Source organism: Juglans regia, chromosome 5 (assembly GCF_001411555.2).
Source record: "Juglans regia cultivar Chandler chromosome 5, Walnut 2.0, whole genome shotgun sequence".
NCBI classification, from domain to species: domain Eukaryota; kingdom Viridiplantae; phylum Streptophyta; class Magnoliopsida; order Fagales; family Juglandaceae; genus Juglans; species Juglans regia.
Window position 1 is genome coordinate 10,189,608 of NC_049905.1, and position 11,892 is coordinate 10,201,499.

The 11,892-nt window shown below is 33.3% G+C and overlaps 2 protein-coding genes across 2 annotated transcripts; both read right to left on the reverse strand.

Annotated features, from left to right (window-relative positions):
• Positions 1–1,529: 1,529 nt before the first annotated feature.
• On the reverse strand, positions 1,530–2,941 carry LOC108983968 (fasciclin-like arabinogalactan protein 12). Its single transcript, XM_018955767.2, has one exon. It carries the CDS (start codon positions 2,730–2,732, stop codon positions 1,854–1,856), a length of 879 nt encoding a protein of 292 aa, XP_018811312.2. The 5' UTR covers positions 2,733–2,941; the 3' UTR covers positions 1,530–1,853.
• Positions 2,942–10,070: 7,129 nt separating this feature from the next.
• LOC108983967 (fasciclin-like arabinogalactan protein 12) lies at positions 10,071–11,333 on the reverse strand. The gene has a single exon (XM_018955766.2). The coding sequence runs from the start codon at positions 11,259–11,261 to the stop codon at positions 10,374–10,376; it is 888 nt and encodes a 295-aa protein (XP_018811311.1). The 5' UTR covers positions 11,262–11,333; the 3' UTR covers positions 10,071–10,373.
• Positions 11,334–11,892: the final 559 nt, after the last annotated feature.

Here is an 11,892-nt window from a genome sequence, read left to right on the forward strand (position 1 = left end):
TCACGTTATTTTGGAAGGTGAGTTTTTTATTTTTTATTTCAAAAGAATATGTAACACTAAAGCAAAAATCCTCTTTTTGGGACAACGAATTTCATCTTGAAAGAGTGGGATTTTCATCCCAGAAGACAACTAGGGATGAAATAATTTTGTCCCTAATTCATCCCAAAAAGTTTGTCGAGAAAGACATTCTAAGAATATAAAAAAATTTTACCTCAGAAAATCTCATTTTGGACGAAATTTTTCAGGCTCTTTCAAACAGAAAAAAATTTCAGGATGAAGGTATTTTGTCCCTAGCTAACATCATTCGAATGACCAACTTTCATTCAAACATGGAATATTGTTCAAATTGTTAGGATATGAGACTATGAGCTTAATATTCAAACACTTTATTCATGTTCAAATGGGTTGAGAAACGAGATCGTTCGAATAAGATTAACTTCCGTTCAAATGTCATGATTGTATATGGTTTGAAGGTGTGCAATTATAGTTTGAACAGTTACTCGAATTGTTCGAATAAGAAAGTTCCTAATTCGAACGACGTTCAAATAACGGTTATAATCGTTCGAACGATGTGACTATAAATGGTTTGGATGTATTAATTGCATTCTTGTTCGAACATAATTGGGTAATGTTATTGTTGTTCGAATATGAGTGATTAGCATTTAAATGCTTTTTTATACTTATTTGAATGAGTGTTCAAGTGGACATTAATTTCAACCAAATTGGACCAGCAAAGTACAACACAACACAATCTACTCCGACTTTTAGTCATAGTAGTGTCACGGTCCATTTACCGGATTGCAAAAAAAAAAACCCGTTTTAAGCGGCTTTCCTTTATGGAGGAAAATGTGTAGCAGCTATTGGTTCTCTAACTTTCTATTTGATATATATATATATATAATTAGAAAAAAAAAAAACTATTCAATTAAGAGTAGTGATACACTAATAACTCATCTATAATTAATTATCTATTACTTTCTTATAAAATATATTTTTTTAAAATTTTAAATACATCAAATCAAAACCAAAAAGCAAAATCAAATTTGAAAAAAATATTATTTTATTCAATAATAGTTTAAGAATAGTAAATTAGTTGGTAGTTTATCATTTCTCTTCAATTAATTGGATTTGATGACCCATCAATCCTAATACAATACATTAATTCCGTAACTGATGATTAACCCGACGCAAACCCAACACCAATCCTGGGATCAATATAATAATCATGCGAATAACTTCTTATATATTTTACAAAATTTGACAAATATGAAAACTTTAAACCACCAATACTGATATGGTACGTCCGTTTGATCTGTCAAAAGTACTGTCTTAATAATAATATTAGTGGTCATTTTGCTGTTCGCGTGGTACTCATGTGCCCGACTCAATCTTGAAAGGAATGCCCTTTTTTTCTGCATGAAGCCTTAAATTAAAGAACCATATTGTGAAATAAGTTCTTCTACTTAAAAATCAACACACCACCCATTTTATTGACACAATGCAGATTGAAATTTGAATATATATGGTGTTCGAAAGAGAAAATAAATAATATTAATGCTCAAGCCAATGGATATAGATATATAATTTTTCTTGGAAATTGATACAAAATAATTATTCGAATGTGCAAAAAACTCGAAAATGAAAAGGACACAACATCATGTACATATCAGGAAAACATAACTATTAAGTACATATCAGGATAGCAATTATTTGATTATTTGCAAGCACTCGGTGATTGCGACGATCGACCCTTCAAACCAACGCAGCAAAATCATAACATAATAGATCACAACTAGACCCCACAAAAATAGATCCTGCTGGTGCTTATGATCATGAAGTTTTCTTCTGTTTTGTCACATAGAAAATGCAGCAATCAAAACAGTAACTCCAACGGACAGTACCATTATTCCATGCTTTTTCGGACTCACTGCACCAGAATCAACCACTGTAGGAATACTATTACTGGTACAAGTTCCTGTGCCTGTGCTTGTGCTTGTGCTTGCGGCCTTTGGACTCTCTGCTACCTTTGGATCAGTGTCCTCTTCAGCCTTTGGACTGGCTGCTGCTTTCTTCTTCTTAGCCTTAGGCTTGGTAGGGGCTGGTGCTGGGGCTGCTATGGGAGTCTTCGCAACGAAAAGATCCATAGGAAGAAGCACTTTGTCCACTCGATAAACAGCAAGACGATTATCAGAATATACAGTTCCGCTCACTGAGGCATTGACTACACCGGTCGAAATATTAACTTGGTTTCCCATAGAGGTCACATTTAGTGGGTATTCCCCTGGTGTGCTGTCTCCTGCTTGTGTTCGGACTGGGTTGCTCACAGTTTCGAAGTTTGATAGAGAATAAAAACTGGGTAAGGTATGAAACTGTATAAGTCGGATCTTGTCTTCGTCATTGAGAGAATTTAGAGTGCCAGATTTGAGGTTGGAAAATGCAGTATCGGTTGGAGCAAAAAGGGTAAAGCCATTATTTGATTTTTTGAGTTGTCCTTTGATTTGATCAGCCACTGCAGTCCTCTTTAGGAGGCGGTTTAAGATCGTGAATTCTCCGGCCCCCTGGAGGATTTTGGTGATGTCAACGTTGCTCGCTGATGACGAGGTAGTAGGAGGCTGAGTTAATGGGGCTGAGGCGGGCAGGGCCGGGGCCTGAGCTGGCTGTGCTAAAGTTGTGGTGCCATGGCAAAGAAAAAAGAGTAGAAGTAAGAAGGAGAAGAAAGCCTGCCTGGTCATCTTTGTATGCACGATTGTTTCTCTTTTGCTTGGGAAATTTGGGAGTGAAATGCAGGAGTGGTAATTAGTAGTTGCAGGAGTGTTTGATATGTGTAGAAGCTGGGAGGAGAGGGCTTTTTATTGTGGCTGGATTTTAGGTGAAAGGCTGAAATCTTAGTTACAAAACATTGAGTAGATGCAATTAGGTGCACATCTTTATGGATGTTGTATGTGGAGGATGAATGGATATATGGGATCAGAGATTTAGGCATTTCAGCAACTAGTTTGCTTGGGATCGAAGGCAGGAAAACATAAATATTAGAATCTAAAAACTCATTGCATGATTCTGATTACGACCTTATGGATATCCCATCGCTCATCATGGTATGTCGGCTTTCTTATCATTTTTATGATCTCATTATCCGAGGACACAACCAGATCATGTTTTGATAGGAATGGCCATCACACAGATCATATTTCCAATCTCTCCCTTTCGGACAGGGGATTGATGGAGCCCTTTTCTCAGTTTTTATTTTTTATTTTTTGAATTAATTATTACAATTTTTTTAAATTTTTAAATAAAAAATAATTCAAGTTTTTTAAAACCCTCAAATAAAAATAATATTATAAAACTATATTATTAAAATATTTTAATTTTATAATATTTTTTATTCAACTTTTTCTTTCTTTTTTTCTAAAATCTAAAAAATATTCAACTCAAACTATTTCACTATTATTCACAAACTATCTTATTACTATTTATAAAATTATCATCTCATCTAACTCCGCAAACAAGCTCATTAATTATCCTTATATGTACGTGCATGACAAATACGTACGTGCATGCAAATGGAAAAGACATAAACAATTATAATGATAATCCAATATTTCGGCCAATTATCCTTGATCCAAATATTTTAGAACTATTGATTACTAATTTGATTAAATTTTTAACCTTTATGATCATAGAAAACAATTCATCCTAGGTCGGGATGCTCAGAGTTAGAAATTAATTTATATGCTATGTTTCTCATCACTCATTGTAATATTATATGCTGCCTATGATTTCTATATATGTATACCACTTTCGATAAGGATTTTTTACAATGATCTGATCCACTCCTTCTAATATTTAGAAAAAGATAAATAAAACATCTGATTCCGTTGTATTTACAGGGAGTCTAGCTACGTGCAATATTGTATCTATTTATCTATTATGTGAAGAAAATATTTAAACTATAAAATTGTAGAAAATCTCATAACTTAATTATAAATTGCCGAGATTCCGTGTCACTTCATGCTCTCCAGCTCATTTTGTATTGTTCATTAATGCCCCATACCTTTTTTTTACATTGTATCTAATTTGATTAATAAATTCAATTTCGACTCAACTCAAGTTTTTCTATTAAATGAGTTGTTCATGAACACAAAATTATGATCGATTACTTAAATGACACAACTCATATATAAAGCGACTCATGTGAATTTGTATCAACTCGAATAAATTTATATTCATTATTTTTATAATATTGTCTCTAAATCAAAATGATTAGAATATTTTTCATATTTAAAAAGATTAAAGAAAATCATGTTTCCAATACAAATCATGTTACTTGAATCCTTATAAATATAATAATTCATATATGTATATATGAATTTTATTATAAAGATATTAGCACAAAGTTAAAATTTGTTTATTGAAATTTGTAAATAAAGTTATGAAATACCCTATATAAATAATCTATTTTAGCTAAATGAAATAACTTGTAAACAAGCTCGAACTCGCTTAAATATTTAATGAACTCTTTGCAAACATAAAACCCAACTCGATGAAAAGTCCGAACTTGAATAAATTTAGAATACAAATAATAAATATAAAGTTAATCGGTTTTATATAAGCATATAGAAGTCGAATTGAATTTTATATGAGTTATATTGTTTAATAGTTTATTATAATTTATGTTTACGAGTGACTCATTTAATAATTGTTAGAATGCACAGTGGAAAAAGTACCTCAAGCTCAGCTTAAAGAATTGCTCCACAAGTTTTTCCAGATTGATAAACTCCAAACGTTTTCTCTTAGTGGTGAAAGTGTACTACGTAGTATGAAACTAGAATAACACTTAACAAATTCACAGTCTAAGTATTTTATCAAGAGAGAACAAAAAGAGAGAGAGTCTTTTTCTATTTTTCAGATGGTGCCAAAAACACAATTGAGATATAGTCCTCCTATGCACGGCTGGCCTTAAAGGCCAGCCTTCAATATTCATGTGTAACAACAGTAACGCATGGCTTTAAGCTAAAGCCATGCGTTACAAGCAAATAACGCATGGCTTAAAGCCATGCGTTATACTGCAGGAGGGGGTCAGCCCCATGTGGGCGCCCCTCCATTTAATAATAATTAAATCGAGTAGAACTCAAGCAACATGTAGCCTTATTTACAGCTTTTTGTACCATGAAAATATGTAACGACCAATTTATATTCAGAAAAAAAATATCATTTAGCAACGACTCTAAACTAACATATATAAATATATATGTATATATATTATGTATGTATATATGTCACAAATCTATACACGTACGTGGCATTATGGTGACATAATGATGTCGGAGGATCCAAATCAGATGATGCTGAGTTGTCAGATTGTAAATGTAGATTGCAGGTCAACACAAGTACGGTAGGAAACATTGACTTTTCCTTGAATTGGGAATATTTTTAGCACATATCGATATTTTGGCCATAACTTTGGCTACATGTATCAGATTTGTGTATATGACCCCACTTCGATAAACCCTTCCTGATGCGCATGTCGTGGTCACTGAGCATACCTCGGTGGCCATTATTTTTTAGCCCAAACTCTCAACTATTTTCCCCTTCAAATCTTCAATTTTAGATATTTTTTTCCTTTTATGACATTATTTAATTTCTTGAGTAGGAAGTGATTTTTATCCTGATTTTGGCCAAATTTGTGATAGATTGCTTCTTTATTCACTTATTTATTTTTGGTGTGTTTATTAGGATTTTGCTATTTTTGGTAAAATCCTAATATTTTTTAATTTATAACTATATCAGCCCTGCTTGTGGGTTTGGATGGACATTTTGGAGTTTTGATAATTTTCAATTGAAAACTGAGTTTTTTTTCTCGGTGTTTTGGATAAATCTCATCCTCTATGTTTTGATTATCTATTGAAACTAGTTTCCATAATTAATCTAAATTATGTCTAGCGTCAATTGGCATCTTTCCTGGGTTGATATCTCATCAGTTTCCATTGCTAGTGGTCATATTCATGGTCATCGTGGGTAGGTTTTGAACAAGAAAGTCTCTCACCGTGATTGTAGTGTTCAAGATGTCATGATTGGGGATTTACAAAGACAGGTTGCAGAGTTAACCCATCGTCTAGTGACATAAAATATCAGTGATCGTGAGATGGAAGATCACGATTCTAATTCCAGTTTCGGGAACCTGTATCACAATCGTGCTTTATTTCAAGAGCACCATGGTAGCGAGGAGAGTCATGGGGACCTCGATTTCATAGTGGATCTGCCTGAGCTTTCTGGTATGTTACAAGCTAGAGGGTAGAGCACTACTTGGTGGAAGCATTTGAAGAGATCATGAGACAGACATGGTAAGGTAAATATTACTGATTGAGAGAAGATGAAGAAAAAGATGAAGGGTCACTTCCTTCCTTTTGGCTACACTCAAACCTTGTTTTAGCAACTTCACACATTAATGAGGCAAGGCATGAGATCAGTTGATGATCACATGAAAGAGCTCTATCAATTGATAGGTCGGAATGATCTGTTCAAAATAAAGGAGCAAATGGTGGGACGTTATTTGGGTGGCTTGCGGTAGCCCCTGCTGGATGTCCTTAGTCTTCACTCTCTGTGGACAATTTCTGAAGCATAACAGCGTGCATTCATTGTGGAGAAACAATATAGCAGGAGACCAATAATAAAAAACAATCAAAACAGTCAAGTAGTGTCTAATTACATGTTATTAACTCATTATAATATTTTATACTAATGTCTAAATTATTCCTACTATAGACTTGTACTATAGTGTTTGATTACATGTTATTGTACTAAACTTAAAGTATTACATCTTATTATATTAGTTTCTAACTTAATTATATACTAGACTTAGTATTATATGTTATTATACTAGTATTATTATACATCAGTATTATATGTTATTATACATTACTATTACATGTTATTATACATTAGTGTTTTTATATTATTATTATTACATGTTATTATGGTTTTTATAATTGTTAGTATTGTTTATTACTAGATATTAATTATATGTTATCATATTATACTTTTAACATTTTATCATATTATAGTGTCTAATTATATATTATCAGCTTATCATTCTATTTATGGTTTTTATAATTGTTTCCACCACTTAATTTAATTGTTAGTGTTGATTAATAACTATTATTATTTAAATCGACTTGTACGATATGGTCTAAATTTTAAATAGAATTATTATACTAGTGTTATTATACATTGGTATTACATGTACTATAAGTTTATAATGTCATTATACATTATTATAAATATACTAGTACTAGAGCCTATAGTCTATAAGGTTTAAATACAATTGTTAGTATTTATATTTGTACTATAGTGATTAATTACATATTATTGTATTAGTTTATAGCTTATTTCTAACTTAATGATATACTAGACTTAGTATTATATGTTATTGTACTAGTGTTATTATACATTAGTATGCATGTTAATATGTTATTATACATTAGTACTACATGCTTTTATACATTCGTCATTATACATTACCATTTCATGTTATTATATTCTTGTTCTTATACTTTAGTTATTATACATTAGTACTACATGTTGTTATCAATAAATACATTTGTCTTTATAGTATTAAACATCAGTATAATAGTATTACATGTTCTTATAAATTTATAGATTAGAGTTTATATATTAGTATTAATGTTATTATACATTAGTTATTATACAGTAGTATTACAGTTAGTCTTGATACATTAATAATACAAGTTATTACATTAGTTTATTATACATTACTATGATCTTTACATATGTCATACACTAAACTATTATTAGTCAATTTAGTCTATTTATATTATGGTATAAGTATATTATTTCATAATAATTAGCTCACATTATTATTGAATTTAACTAAGTTATAATGATTAATGTATAGAAAAATATATATATTTTTATACCATATGTACAATATTGGAGTCAGAGTCAAAGTCAAATTTGGAGTCAAAATTTCAGATTTTTACTCAGCCCTAACTATGAACTCGAGAGTGAGAGCATTGATAATGGCCTAGTCTAAAATTTAGCTAGAATGTTGTATTTTAGCTATAACATGGATTTATAGCTAAAGTAGTCCACATTGGACTAGCTATTTTAAAGTCTAAATAATAATAAAATATTAAATATTTTAATAATATATATATTTTTTAATATTTTACAATTTTAATTAATAATTTTATTAAAAAATAAAATTATTATTTTTCAATTATTATTTCCCTCAACCTAATTATTCAATAAATATATTTTGTAAACCATTCACCCAACAATCACATATACAAACATATCAACATTTCTTCTACTCATAAAAACAGTCCAGTAAAATTACAAAAACAGTCCATTATTCCATCAAAACAATCTAATAATTACAAAACAGTCCACTAAAATTACAAAAATAGTCCACTAATCCATCAAAACAGTCCACTAATACCAAAATAGTCCACTAATCCATAAAAACAGTCCACTAAAATTATAAAACAGTCAGTCCACTAATCCATCAAAACAGTCCAATAATTACAAAACAGTTCATTGCCATTACAAAAACAGTCCATAACAGCTTCTCTCCACCACCCATAAATTGCAGCAAGCAGGGAGTCAACACAAGAAGATAAGCATCACAATGTTCATTTTACTCTGCTGTGATGATAAAGTATAGCTTGCAAGGGGAACGATTAGGAAGTCTAAAAACTCATCCCTATGAAATAAATGATACTGTCTGTGATCAAGCAAAATAATCTTTATGAAGTATTAGAGAGTATAATAGAATAGATTGGCCACAGATAATTTACGCAAGCTATATTTATGACCCAAGAAATATTAGGGACAAATCTCGATAACAAGGAGAAAACAGAAGAAAACAAACCCATATCAGCTTAGAGTCTGCGACATTCGATAATCTCGATCGAGGAAGAAAACGGAGAGTGATAATATTTGGCAGAAGCGGATCTGATAATCTCGATCGAGGAAGAAAACGAAGAGAAGGGGGAGAGAATCAACGAAAGGAAGAAAAACGGAGGAAGAGGAGGGACGACAAGGATATACACGGGTTGAAGAGAGAGAAAAGAACGAGGGAACAAGAGTATAGGAAATGATAAAATAATATTTGGCAGGTAAACAGTGACTCGCCAACATTGGCGAGGCTTGTGTTTTTACTATAGCTCAAGTCTTGAGCTTTTCATCTTTGGATAGTCCAATGTGAAGGTTTTTTTTAACATCTAGCTAAAGTTTAGCTTTGCATTGGTATTTGGCTAGTCCAATGCCAATACTCTAAGTTCTTTCCAACCCGAGGTGACTGATGCAGAAGAATCTGAGTCAGATGATATTGAACTGCCAGATTGCATGTTGATGGCACCGAACTACCTCAAGATAGCAAGTCAAAGCAAGTACGGCAGGAAACAGTGACATTTCCTTGATTTGGGTCAGTTTTGAGTATATATTGGTATTTTGGCCATAACTTTGGCTATGGATATCGATTTGCTATGACCCAATTCGAAAAGCTTTTTTCCGGTGCGGATGCTATGATCTCCATGCTATGCTTGGTGGTCATTATTTCCAAGCCCAAACTCAATTGTTTTCCCCTTTAAATCTCTATTAATTTTATATATTTTTTTCTTTTTATGAAAATATTTATTTTCTCGATTAGGAAGTGATTTTTATCCTGATTTTGGCTAAATTTTTGGCAGATTGCTTCTTTATTTACATATATATTTTTGGTATATTTATTAGGATTTTGCTATTTTTTGGTAAAATATGACATTTTTCGATTTACAACTACTTCAGCACGGCTTGTGGATTTGGTTGGACATTCTAGAGTTTTTATAATTTTTTATGGAAAATAGAATTGTCTTCTCTGTGTTTTGGGTAAATGTCGTCTTCTTTGTTTCGATTATCTGTTGAAACTATCCATCAAAATCTAAATTATGCCTGGTGTCAAATAATATTCCAAGATGCCATTCTTCTTCTACATGCATGAAAGTATATATATTAAGTACAGAACTTATAATTAATGTGAAGTACATGAAGTCCAAAAGAGAACTGATCAATACTATAGCAAAAGCCATATATATATATATATAATTAATTCTCTGGGAAAACGATACAAAATAATTCCTTGAGCATGCGAAGAGACTCGAAAAATGAAAAGGATAGAGCAAGATCGGCACGTGAACGTGCGAAAAACATTAATATTTAGTTCAATGGTAGTAAGATGCAATTTAATTATTTAAAAGCACTCGGAAATAGTGACGACCCTCCAATCCAACGCAGCAGAATCAAATACCGAAGTAGAAAACCGTTCCACCCACCAAATATATCCATCTGGTGCTATCAGGAAGGTTTCTTCATTATTATAACATAGAAAATGCAGCAATCAAAGCTGTAACTCCAACGGACACCATTATTCCATTCTTTGTCAGACTCACTGCACCAGAATCGACCACTACTGCAGGAAGACTATTACTACTAGTACTACTGGTGCTTGTGCTTGTGCTTGCTGCCTTTGGACTCTCTGCAGCTGCATTTGGAATGTCGTCTACAGCCTTTGGACTGGCTGCTGCTTTCTTCTTCTTTGCCTTAGGCTTGGTTGGGGCTGGTGCTGGGGCTGCTATGGGAGTCTTTGCGACGAAAAGGTCCATAGGAAGAAGCACTTTGTCCACTCGATAAACAGCAAGTTGATTATCCGAATATACTGTTCCGCTCACTGAGGCATTGACAACGCCAGTTGAAATATTTACCTGGTTTCCCATAGAGGTCACATTTAGAGGGAAATCACCCGGAGTGCTATCTCCTGCTTGTGTTCGGACTGGGTTGCTCACAGTTTCGAAGTTTGATAGAGAATAAAAATTGGGTAGGGTATGAAACTGAATAAGTCGGATCTTGTCTTCGTCATTGAGAGAATTTAGAGTGCCAGATTTGAGGTTGGAAAATGCAGTATCGGTTGGAGCAAAAAGGGTAAAGCCATTGTTTGATTTTTTGAGCTGTCCTTTTATTTGATCAGCTACAGCGGTCCTCTTTAGGAGGCGGATTAGGATCGAGAACTCCCCAGCCCCTTGGAGGATTTTGGTGACGTCAATGGTGCCCGGTTTTGACGGGGCAGTAGGTGGCTTTGTCGGGGCTGAGGTGGGCAGGGATGGGGCCTGAGCTGGCTGCGCTGAAGTTGTGGTGCCATGACAAAGAAAAACAAGTAGAAGTGAGAGGGAGAAGAAAGCTGCCTGTGTGGTCATCTTTGTATGCATGGTGGTTTGTGTTTTGCCTGGGAAATTTGCGAGTGAAAAGCTAGACTGGTAAGTAGTAGTAGACTTGCAGAAGTGTTTGATATGTGTAGAAGGGGAGGAGAGGGCTTTTATTGTGGCTGGATTTTAGGTGTAAGGGTAAAATCTTAGTTACAAAACCTTGATTAGACGTTAGCAGCTCATCTTTATGTGAATATTGAGCAATGATTAATGGATAGAACCCGAAATTTTGCCATTTCAACAACTAGTTTGCTTGGGAAAGAAATAAAAACATATATAGTGGGGCCGGGTATCTAATCTAAATTCATGTGTCCAGGTTCATAATTATTGGGTATATGATTGCTTAGCTCTGGGTTAGTATGAACCTCAGCTATACAAGTTCATGCTTTGCATGCTGATCGTGACCTTTGGGATATCCTATCTATCGCTCACCATGGTACGTGGGCTTTCTTTTCGACGTTTATGATCTCGTTATCATGATGGGAAGGCACGTCCAGAATCTCAAGATGTTTTGATGGGAAAGGAGATCATGGGGCAGGGCAGCATTCTAATCAGTCCCTCTCGGACAAGCGATAGATGAAATTAATTATATGCTAATAGAATAAAGGTAAAGATGCCTTGGCAAAAGTCTATT